The sequence below is a fragment of the Hippocampus comes genome, unplaced genomic scaffold (genome assembly GCF_001891065.2).
Source record: "Hippocampus comes isolate QL1 unplaced genomic scaffold, H_comes_QL1_v1.1 scaffold116, whole genome shotgun sequence".
Lineage (NCBI taxonomy): Eukaryota > Metazoa > Chordata > Actinopteri > Syngnathiformes > Syngnathidae > Hippocampus > Hippocampus comes.
The window spans coordinates 261361-273152 of record NW_017805120.1 but is presented as its reverse complement, the minus strand read 5'-3'; the positions used below and the strand labels follow the sequence as shown (position 1 = coordinate 273152).

Below are 11792 nucleotides of genomic sequence, written 5' to 3'. Positions count from 1 at the left end.
GGGGGGGTGATGGATGACTTAACCCAGAGCACTTCATCTTGTCACAGTTGACCGGGAACGAACCGCACATGCCGGCGCTGATAGCAGACGACCCCCCACGCCGAGTGCGCGCACGCTAATGCTTGCGCGTGGCAACGATGCGCGACTTTCCGCTGCTTTTTGGAAAAAAGAGGCTCCGAGATGCCAAAAAGAGCCCTCCCCACAGCACAAACCCAGCCCCCTCCCCAACTTTGTTCCACTTCTTACACCAATTGGGACATGTTCTTGACGTGTCACCACACTTGGCAAAAATATCCAAGATGTCCCATGGGCAACATTTTTGGGCGATGTTTATCGAGATGCGTATCCCAATTCTGACACCGCGTGGTACGTTTTCTTGTACACGTCAGTACTCATATTTCGACTTTGGACATTGTTTACATTCTTTGCAGGAAATTAAGATTTTATCGGTTGATATCAACTCGAAAGCGTCGTTCGTTGTGGTTTTGGCCTCACCTGAGATCGGAGCAGGTGCATCGGTTTCCAGTCCTGTCCAACGAGCTGGAGAGGTATCGTCGTGCCGCTGCGTTTCTGCTCAGCAGTGGGCCCGTGTTGAACGGCGCCGCTCCCTGCGAGAGACAAAACGGGGAAGCGTATAGCTCGGTGACACAAAGAGCGCCCCAGACGACAGCCGGCGAGACTTTTGACGTGCAACTTGGCTCGGCTCTCTTGATGTATTTTGGCGGGATTTCTCCTCAGCTAGCAATCTCGCGGAGATTATCCTGTGAGGATGACCTCTGACCAAGAATTGCTTTTGATTCTGAAGTGATATGAGCTGAAAGGTTTGAGTTCTGAAGTCGGGTTCTTATCAGTCCGATCAGAACGGTCAAACCAAGAGAATCTTTGCTTTTGGGATGCCACCGTAACTTTGGAGAGGAAGTGAAAATTCCAAAACCTTTTCGAAATGTTTCTGGGATGATTATTTGATCAAGATTTTTGGATGACATTCAGACCACCGAGAACTTTTGCTCCGGCTGATTCGGACCGGAGCACTCGTGTCCTTTTAGCAAGACTCGTGTTTATTTTAATGATATCTGATCCAAATGGTTGAAGGCAAATCGAGTCAAGGGTAATACCGGTCTGCTGTCATTTTTTTTTCCCCCCTTTCTCGCTAATAATCCACTGCGCTGTGGGGTCGACCCAGCGTCATCCGCTGCCAGTTTTTAGTCTCCGAAGAGTTGCCCTGCTTAATTGCTGAGTCTGCTTATTATCCGGCGTTGTGAACCAGCTGAGCTTTGTTCAGCGGGAGAAAAAAAAAAAAAAAAAAACTCTCGCTCTCTCTGGAGTTCATCATGGTGTCTCTCTGGCAAAGCCCCCCCAACCCCCGCCCTCCCCGTTGCGGACCCAGCGGGAGAAGGGCATCATTAGTGGTGGAATACCATCTCATCTCATCTGAGGAAGTCGGGAATACATGACAAGCTGTCGGGAAAGACTGCGTAAACGCAAGAAAGATCAAGGTTCTCTGGGGGTGGGGGCGGGGGGGGCAGTACGAGTCTCGAACACCGTACTTCAAAGTTTCCTCGAGTGGCAAAACAGTTCATTTGTTCTGAGCGTCGAAAAAAGTCAACCGAGGAGGAACCGCCGTTCTTATTTACGCGTTCAGTCAAATAAGCGCACAAATAAAGTCGGGCTCTCGACGCGATAAGCTCCCTTTATTGCGGCGCTGGACACAAAGACACCTTGTTCCGTTTTATATGAGCGAAATAAATCTGCGCTAGTTGGCGGACACTTTGTACGTGGGACCGAAATGCAACTTAAGTGCAGCTTTGTGACCGTTTCGCCCGCAGACGGTGACTGCTTGAGCCTTGACGTCGGTGAAGCAAAGGTCACTCTTTCGGGATCCAATACCGCGTGACTGCAAAATACAAGCAACGGGGTGGGGGTATTTTTTGGGGGGTGGGGCATCACCAGGATGACGTCTGCAAAATATTGCGCGTTATATGGAAATATGCGTACCCGGAAAAGACCCCGCGCAACCCGTCCGGATGAGGATTGCCGCCGAGATGCAAATGCGAGCCTCAGAACCGTGAGGCAGACGTGCAAACCGCGACATCGTGTTCTTGCCATGTTGCCAAAGTTGTGTCTGGGAAGTTTTCCTGCATGGGAGCCCCTCTGCCAAAAAAACCTCATCGTTCATCATTCCGGGCCTGCTCTTCTCTTTGTTTGCTTTTGCTTTCAACTCATCACTATGCTCTAATTTATTCCACATGCGCCTTATTTCTGGCATATTTCCTCCTTGTGATTCATAAGTGAAAGCGTGTCCTCCCGTGCACTTATTTGGATACCATGCAAAGGATTCCTGCTTTTCCACAGACATTTTCTTTTCAAGAATCTGACAGACTCTCAACAGCTTCAAACGTGTGTCCTTGTACGCCTTTTTTTTTTTCTTCTTCTTCCTCACAGTACTGTAATCAGGACTAGTTTGTTGATGTGCCCGTATCCCATTTCGGGCTCCACGCAGGGGCCGCGGCCTCATCAAGTGCACATGAAGGGAGCAAAGCAAGCGCCACATGTGGCAGATAAGCGAACGTCGACGCGAACGCGTCGTGTCATTTCATGCCTGGCGGCGGGTGACGGCGTTGAGAGAACAAAGCCCTGCGAGTCTTTCATAAATCTGCTTTTTGCGGGGTGGGAACAAAGTGAGCGGCAGAAAAAGGCCATCAAAGATGAGTTATTATTATGATTATTATTGGATGTGGAGAGGTCGCAAGTAGGTACCAAGTGTACCCTAAAACATGCACAGAAATATTTTGTCTGGACGTGTTGATGCAGCTTTTGTAAAATTTACAAAGCTGTGACATTGCAAAAAAAAAAATTAGCTTCATTCCGTCAGGCCATCGCTTTGTCTAATAGAAACGAGTGCTTGGCTGCCATCGAGTGGCATCTTTAGGCAATGACCAACCTTTGTGTGTGCCATCAATGACCATTTGTCGTAAATAAACAATCATTTTCAGTCCACTTAAGTGAAATTGGATCATCTAACGTGCTTGGGAATAGCCGATCGACTATAGCTAGCGACCGTGCCGAAACGGATTCAATCAGAGGGGGAAAAAAAGGCTCTGTCATGAAATGGAATCTGTTCAGGGTATGATGATTGTTTGAGGCATAATCAGGACATTTAGCACCAGGCTTCATCTAGTGGTAAATAACCTTTCGTAGTTGTTTTCTATACCCCCCCCCCCACACACACACACACACCTTTTTGTGTAATGAACCCATTCACTGTCACACGAGCGGGACTTTGGCACATAATCACCGTTGGAGGGGTGGATGAATGGCCCCGCAGCCAAAAAGTCATTTCGGCCTCAGCGAGAGGTTAATATTGTCCCAGACGACGAGAGTGCCAGGTTAAGACCACCGCATGCACACCGCCATCCGCCAACCCCCCCTTACTTAGCCTGAGCGATGAAGGTCAGCTTCTGGGTAGCGGGCTGTGCGAAAAGTTAATGCTAATGCGCTTCCCGTGATGGATTTCATTTAGGGCCGCCCTGGAAGCCAAGCGCACGTCTGGCATCCATTAAAAGGGAAACGCTCAAATCGGAGAGCCAAGTCCTAGCGCCAGGTCGCCGCATGGTGGCGGCCTCGCAAACGTGTCGCAGTGCTCGCGAACTTTGACCGAGACCGACATGCCGATCATCTTTGACCATGTCGAGACTGCGTGAAAACCTAAAGAGACATTTGTCGTTTTGCAATTACGACAATCACTGAAGAAGTACTGCACTGTCGGTATCCTGTCGCCTCATCAGTGGCCAGTTATATACTGATTGTCTTGACATACAAACGTGAGCTAATTTCCTAGCCGCGCTTTCCATTATTTCTTATGCAGATGTAAAAATAAAAGATGATCAAGGAAAAAAAATTGGAGGATTGTGTTTTCTTTTTTTTTTAATCCACAAAAAATGATTACATATCCAGCGCTCAATGATGCACAAAGAAGGAAGAAGCGGCAGCGTTTGAGGATGCTGCCTCTGATCCGCGTGCTACTAATGAATTAATTGTCGTGTCGGATCCGCGCGAGCAGGTAAACAAAACAAGCCTAAGAGTGACGGCGGAAGACGTGTCAGGCGGGGGAAGAAGTGCCCGCGGGAGACACGACCAAGATGAGGAGGAGGCACCATCAAGGCCAAACGATGACGTCTCGATGACTAAATCAGCACTGGTACCACACACATAACACACACGCACACACTTGTCCTTGTTGCCTGCCTCTTAATTAACTCCCAGGTTTCGTCAATTACAAGAGTGAGTGGGACGGCGTGAAGATGTGAGAGGTTAGACACCAGTCCCTGGTGCATACATACATCGTGTCGCCGCCTACACCTTCAAGCACATCAAACAAGGAAGTCCAATCAGCTGTTCCGAATATTTTCTCTCAGATGGTTTTTGGGTGAGGTTGTGGGGGTGGTGTGGGAGAGAGTGGACTGGGGGGCACAAGAAAGGGTCGATATATTAGGAACCGGTCTCGGTATGATGCAGATAGATATTTTGTTTTAGTGTGTGTGTGTGTGTGTGTGTGTGTGTGTGTGTGTGTGTGTGTGTGTGTGTGTGTGTGGAGGGGGTTCATGGTTACATATTGTGTACACAATCATTTTTTATATCATTAAGCTACAAATGCCCCAAATATTGTCTAAAAAAAATTCATGTGCATTTATTTATTGCCCAAAAATGTGAGAATATTTGATATTTAAATTCCAACGACAGTTTTTCTCAGAGCTCTATTTTAAAAGTAAATGAAAAACGAGTCAGAAAATGTTGACAATTATTTCATTGCATTATTGGGTTGAATTAATATAATGTTATGATTTCATACTTGATTTTGAAGATTTTTTTTTCCTTACTGCTTTCAGCTGAATATTTTTGAGTTTCCACAATATTTGCATTAGTTATGAGATCACTTTAAGTTCTTACTAATTCAATATTACTAATCGTTACAGGTTACACTAAAGATATTGAATGCTCATATTATTTCCCCCCAAAGACTGGAGTGGAGTTGTACTGTACATCCATTCCCGTTTCCATGCATCGCTCTCAGGCAAAGCTGCACACACGTTACATCGTGAACTCGTGCGTGCGCGTTCCATCCGTCTTACCTCCTGCAGGGTGACGCGCGCTCACGCATAGACACGCAAGGAGTGCAGCCCAAATCCCAAAGTTCCCACCGGCCATGGCGCTGCCTGCGCAGATCAGTGCTGCCGAAGCGTCATCTTCATCTGCAGCATCATAATGATCATCATCATCATCATCATCATCCGAGTCAAATGACGTCGTGAAACGTGATCAAGTTGCAAGGGAAATCCCATGGACGGCGAGCCATTGCGAGGGAGTCTGCGAGAAAAAAGACGGCGGGCAAGTGGAAGCAAGTGAAAATGTGACGAAAATGAAAAATCGCAAGAAAGAGAAGGACAAGAAGTGGTTTTGTATCTTGTGAGCTTGTGAGTGAATGACCATGTGCGAGACGAATTCTACATGGTCCTAAAACCCGTCCAACCCGGAAGCTCGGAAGGAAGCCAGCAAGCGAAAGTTTGCAAGAATGTTTCACAATAAAATCCATGGGCGTTTCTGTCTTCAAACAAGGAGTATCCCCCCCCCCCAAAAAAAAAATAAGAAAGCAGGACCATGACAAGGAAAAATATCTTTAATGAATTAGTTTACATATACAACGAATAACAAATAAGTGAACTAAACTTGAGTTGGACAGTGCCACCTTAATGACTTGACTTACAATTTTGTATTTTTCGGTATGGAGAGTAGCCTACTAACATCCAGATGCATTAGCACTCAGACTGATGCGACAATACTTCAATTCCTTTTTGAGTCTTTGAATCTCTGACTCTGACTTTCTGGCATGCTTTTGGGGAGCTGAAGCCGGATTCTTGGGTGGGGCCATCTTGGAAATGAGAGTGGCACAATGTCAGACGAATGAATCAGGAAAAGTGTTGAGTGCAATAAAGGATCGCACCATCTATGTCAAAAATTAGAACTCAACCTTGATTTAGACCAGTATTCGTCCGATGCCTGTCTTCACTTAATTTTTGCACTTATCTGAAAAGTGATTTCGTCCATTTTTGGTCTCAATATCTGAGCTGTGCTTCTGAGACATACTCGTGTACTTTGGCTGAGCTCTGTAAGAAACAGCCAGTGTGCACTGGGACAAAGACACCATTCTAACCGGTTGCTCTTCATTAAAATGTGGCAGAGAGGTCACATTCGGCCATCTTGCCGCTTAATAGCTTGGCACCGCCGCCACGGGATGGCCGTCTGCTTTGCACCACCACGGGAGCACAGCAATGGTTGATTTGTTGGCAAGGATTTGATCATCTGCCACGCAACAACAATGAAAATCGCTGATACAAAAATGTACATAGATAGAAAATCCCGTCAGATGCCATTCAGTTGCTGCTCCTGTGAAGAATCTGATCCAAAAGTTTCTGCAAAACAGAAAATATGAACACAATACCAGACATAAAATTAGATCCCCCCGTCTCCCAAAAAAAGAGAGCAAAAGATTTGCCTTGAAGCAACTCTCAACACATCCCCAAGCACAAGAATGGACACCTTTGTTCCAATGTGGACAAAATAGGACACTTCGTGGAGAGTCAGGAAGTGCAGGGCAGGAAGTCAAAACTCATAAATCTCATCGATTGTTTATTATACTTGTGATGCTACGTAGCAGACGCTCAAATTAATGACGACCACACAAATAGGAGCATTGTTTCGAAAAAACAAAAATGGCTTTGTGGCATTCGAGGCTGGCAAATATGAGGCAACACTACCCTCTAGTGGAAAAAAAGAAAATTCACAAACATTACACATTTTTAAATCATCGAATATTTGAAAATAACAAAACAAATATACTATCCCAAATATATATATTTTAGAACCACACGTCTGTGTACACCTACATGTACGGTACCTTTTTGAAAAGCTCCACGCGCTGTCTGTTGGTCAAACAGGCCTCCTTCTTCTTCTTTGCTTCCTCTTTTCGCTTCTTCACTTCTGTTAGTGGCCTGCCATAAAGGAAATTGGAAAAAAGGCAAAGTTTTTTCCAATATAATATTACCTTCATATTTAATGCGTACATCACAAATTCCTGACCGATTTGATTTGAGCTCCTTGGATCCTTCTCTGGATTTTGACAGATTATCTAGAAAAAAAAGGGAAAAAAACATTTATAAATTTGGTGAATGTACTAAAATCTTGTAATATTCGTGTAACGGTATAAAAATGTGAACAAAATGCATCAAAAGGTGTAAAAAAAAATGCGCTACGAGAAATGGTACTGTTGTAGTATTCCCCAACGGCCACAAGACGGCAGTAAGTACATCTTTACTGGAAATGCTTGATCATCGCTGGATGGTTTACCCAATAAAATATACATGATAAAAATACGTAACATACATCAAAACAGGTACTTTTATGCAAATTGTGCTTTTCTTACCCAACACATAAGTCAATCTGAGTATTTCCCAGCTGCATGGCATATTAATGAGTTCGTTCCAATTATGGTGTCCATTTTTTTTTTTAAGTTAGTAACTGTCCAATTTGCTCCTCTTACCGTTGATGGAGCGTGCCTGTTGGTGAGCTCCTCTGCGGGGACGACGGGCAAGCGTTTGCGAGGCTCCTGCCCTGGAGCGCTCTTTCCTTTCCTGGGCCCTCCTCGCCATCTTTTGCACGCGCTCCTGCGAGCGAGCGATGAAGCGCGGCTTGGATTTCAGCAGGGCTTCCTGCACACATCCAAATCATATTTTTGTTTTCTCCGTGATAAAAGCGCCTTCCGAGCATGCTAAGTTCACATAGCCTCGAGATATTTCCCACAGAGGAAGTCTCTGAATAACCCGTGATTCCATTTTGGGGATGATGAAAAACATCGAGAATGAGCGTAATAGCGGCACATGTTTCTATTTCCAGTGTTTTGTTCTTTGGAAAGACACGCTTTGGTGGGCTTTTGATGTAATTCCCTATAGCTGCCACAAAATGGCAGCAAAGCATATATTTTCTGTGCCATAAGGGGCGATATGGCGTGACAAAGCGAAGCTGTTCCCCTCACCGTGACTTGCCAGGATGCCACAAGAGGGCGCCAACGTAACACTTTTCTGTTGGACGCGACTTTGGCCTCCACACAAAACGAAAGAAAATGTCAAACATTTTTAAACAAAAACACGACTAGATAATAAAAAACCGTCACTGTTTAGGGCCACAGAAGCTCAATGACAGATAGATATTCTTAGGTAACTTCCAAACTGAGCAGAGCAGTACTGGTCCTAAAAAAACAAACAAACATGGTATTGCAGTATCTTTTGTAGTACCAGTATCCTGTGCAACTTGGGTCCTGTTCATTTTTTCAAATCTGTCTGAAAACAATGTGGGCCTTTTTCTCACAAAAATTCAGAAAGCACTGCCCTAGCATGTAGCTATCAGCGTGATATTGAAACATTGTGTTTGATGGCGAGTCATTGAAATTTGATTCCCTGCTCCATATGCCTCCTTGTAAATTAGCGAGTACATGTTGAAATTTGGTAGCATTCAGACAAAATCTCCTGGACCAATTCAGTTTTGAAAGACCTCTGACAATAGCCAAAATGACCCAAAACATGTTTTAGGATTTTCTCACCTGGAGAGAAACAGTGGGACGGGATTTTTGAAGGTCAAGAGTGGGAGGTGCAGGGTCAGACCAAGGCTCATCCCGGGTTGGAAGGTTGCTGTGAGCCTGTGCCCACCGTCCCCTGACTGACGCCGCCGCCGAGGCAGAGAGAGAAGCACATTCTTTTCACTTTCATTTACACACAGCCGGCGGGTGCGGACGGCGTCGTTCCACACCCCCGCGAGCCGTGCCCAGGCGTCGCATTCAATCAAAGGTGCCGGCTGTGGAAGCAAAACTGCGGCGCTTGCAACAATTTCAGGTCATTGTGACCGAGATCGATGTTTAATCAAGGCGGGAAGTGATTATTACATTTGAGGAGTAATAAGAGCACCTGAATCTCCCTGCGGGGAGGCGGCGGGATCCCCCTCCAAATCGCAGGGTGCTGGTTTCTTCTTACTGAGCTGCCGCTGGAGTTTGATGTTCGCGATGATGGCGGCCGCGTTTAGGGCCAGGACTTCCTCCGGAGACTGGTGAGGGTCTGCAAGGCAAGCAAAAGCCGATAAAAAACACTCACTCTGGAATTTACATTTTGCAATTTGTAGGCCTCGTTCAAGATTTGGGCTTTTTTTTCCTTCTTTGGGTGCATTTTTGGTTGGCCGGTAACTAACATCAGTTCTTCATGCACGCACTCACTTTCAGGTAAATAACAGCCTCGGTTTCTCATGAACGGCACCGAGGCTACTTTTTGGCCACGTTGATAAATCCGATGGTGCGCTGAAGGAATATTTATTCACTGCGCATTGTGAATGAGCAACACGCTCACTCGCTGGCTCCTGCTGCTTCGTTTGCATAATCAAACAAATTTGTTGGTGCGAGGACATCATGCTGACTAACATCTTTTCCCCCTCAAGGACACGAGTGAGGACCGCCGTCAAGTAGCAATATTTGGATTTGTTTCACATCTCAGAGGAAAATTAAACAGGGGATATTGCGATGGCAACCGAAAAGCGATGGTCAGTTTAGGCCGCCGATGTACCCGCTTTGATTTCCATCCATCGGTTTTCTACAGCGCTTGTTCTCAAGGAGGGGGGGGGGGGGAGTTGTTGGGGAGTTAGAGCCTCTCCCCGCTGACTTTGGGAGACTATTGGATGAAATGGAGTCAGTGCGATAGTTCAAGAATTCAGACCCTGGAGTGTTTAACAGCGGCACAAAGCGGCGGTATTTTTAGGCTTTGGCAGCCTTTGAACATGCATAGAAAAGAAGTGCTGATACAAAGAAGCCTGTCAAACCTACCCGGAGTTTGAATGAGGGTGAGGCATGGAGTTGAGCTCCATCGGGCGGCAAACGCCTCCCGGTGGTCTTTTTTTGGGGTTTCCTGAAAGGTCTCCTGAGGGAGTCCCAAGCTCCATTTCCTGACAGCCGGTCCCTTGGGTTCTTGTGCAGCAAACTCAGCAGGAGTAGATTCACCATTTTGTACCGGAGACGTTCTTCCAGCCTCGACACGAGTTGGACTTTCCAGTTGCCTCCAGGTCTCGTTTTCCTTGCGATCCGCTCCGAAGCTGTTCCTGCTCGGAGTCCCTGGACTATAGCTCTCCTTATGCTCGATCACTTTGATGATTGTGGGCTTTCTCCGTAGGACCACAGGGACGGAGCTGACGGTGGTCCTCTGCTCGGTTACTTTGACGATGGTGGCCTTCCTCTGGTCCATGGGATCGGCGGGCTGAGGGTTGGCGGTTTGAGGCCTGTCTGACGCGGTCAGACTGGCAGAGCGGCTGACTTTCCGGCTGGAGATGGTGATGGATGAGAATCCCACTTTGGTACGGGGGATGAGAGTGGCGGGCGTGGACGTGGTCTGGATGTGTTGCGGCTGTAAGCTGTGGCGCCTGTACGGCTGCGTCGCGGATGGAGCGCCACTCGCCCCGCGGGAAGGATCGGGCACCTTGTACCGAGGGGAAGTTGTCAGTGGACAACATATCGGGGGTTCCTCGGCTCTGGTTGGCTTCCTGTGGGAGTCTACGGGCAGAATATTTGAACAGGAACGTGAACAGCGATTGACACACAATGAATGTTTTTTTCTCAAGTGGAAGACCGCCTCCTTACCAGGAGAACTACAGTACCCATGTTGCACAGAGTCAGGTCGGCCATACTCGACTAAAGTTCTCACAGGACTCCGCGGAGGATCTTCTACTCTGGTTTTTCTTACGAGAGGTGAAACCTGACGTGGGTCTGAAAGGATCTCCGTCGGGGGTTGACCGGACCGAGTCCCTGACACCCTGTTACTATTCCAGCCTCTTCTCAGTGCTTTCCAGATTCCAGTCCTTCCCTGCTCATTAGCAGCGCAGCTTTGCTTGCCTAACACCTGAAGATGAGATTGGAGATGAAAACCAGTTTCAGAACGCTGATGCCACCCATGTCTTGATGTCATGTAACACAGGCCGCCCTCCCCCCGCAGAAAATGACCCTCGTTTCATTCATGAAGCGTGAGGTCTTGACGGCGTGACCGCTTTTCTAAAGAGCGGCTCAGCTGCCTTGCCTTCCTTCGGGGTTTTTGCTGTTGATTCTCCAGTCAGATGACTCTGGGCTCGACACACTCGATGCCCCGCCAGCCACGGAGGCAGCGAGCGAGACCGATGCGGCACACGGCGTCTGCGCCTCATCCCTCGCAGAATAACAATGAGACTCCAGGCTCAATAAAGAGGCCAGAAAGCAAAAGAGCGGCACGTCTTCAGAGGCCTCTGACACCGTTTATCGAGCACGAAGGAATTACTGATGCACCGTGTCCTGGCTTGTAGAGGCTTTTTGCCTCTTGTACGACACTTGTTGTGCAGAAAATTTCGGTAGGATGTTGGACTAAAACAAATGCACAGCTTGGTTCGGATGTAATATTTCAGCAGGAACGGGAACAGTAAAAAAAATGGCGGGATATTACAAACCAGGAAAACGACATTTCACATTATAAGCTTGGGGGCCTCCAAAAAGGGACAGCTTGGACTTTTTTTGAAGCGAAGTTCGTGTCCACCAAGCACGTTGTTCAGTAGTTTTCCACAATCCTCATTGACGGTGGTCAAAAAATGCACACACATGCGTGTCAGGTACCTGTTTGATGACAGGTGACGACCGGTCGGGGGTCCGCCACGTCCCGCGCTGACTCCTCTCCGCTTGGCCCCCTACG

At 47.2% G+C, this 11792-nt stretch overlaps 2 protein-coding genes across 4 annotated transcripts in view; both read right to left on the bottom strand.

The window, feature by feature from the left end:
- Positions 1 to 5520, bottom strand: part of adam12a (ADAM metallopeptidase domain 12a) — a 25878-nt gene extending 20358 nt beyond the window's left edge. The window contains exons 1-2 of the mRNA XM_019865796.1: positions 5130 to 5520; positions 496 to 608 (exon numbers count right to left, since the gene is read on the bottom strand). Coding sequence (XP_019721355.1) covers positions 496 to 608; positions 5130 to 5205 — 189 coding nt within the window. The 5' untranslated portion in view covers positions 5206 to 5520. The remainder of the gene's footprint in view (positions 1 to 495; positions 609 to 5129) is intronic.
- A 136-nt stretch (positions 5521 to 5656) lies between these two features.
- The window catches only part of cunh10orf90 (chromosome unknown C10orf90 homolog), a 9685-nt gene continuing 3549 nt past the window's right edge, over positions 5657 to 11792 (bottom strand). For 2 of the 3 annotated variants that reach the window (XM_019865784.1, XM_019865787.1), the window contains 9 exons: positions 11717 to 11787; positions 10721 to 10979; positions 9914 to 10633; positions 9012 to 9158; positions 8651 to 8766; positions 7595 to 7763; positions 7135 to 7183; positions 6953 to 7046; positions 5657 to 6467 (listed from right to left, as the gene is read on the bottom strand). In XM_019865784.1, the coding sequence (XP_019721343.1) occupies positions 6429 to 6467; positions 6953 to 7046; positions 7135 to 7183; positions 7595 to 7763; positions 8651 to 8766; positions 9012 to 9158; positions 9914 to 10633; positions 10721 to 10979; positions 11717 to 11787 (1664 nt within the window). In that variant the 3' untranslated portion in view covers positions 5657 to 6428. The remainder of the gene's footprint in view (positions 6468 to 6952; positions 7047 to 7134; positions 7184 to 7594; positions 7764 to 8650; positions 8767 to 9011; positions 9159 to 9913; positions 10634 to 10720; positions 10980 to 11716; positions 11788 to 11792) is intronic. The other variant, XM_019865786.1, reaches the window with a different exon arrangement.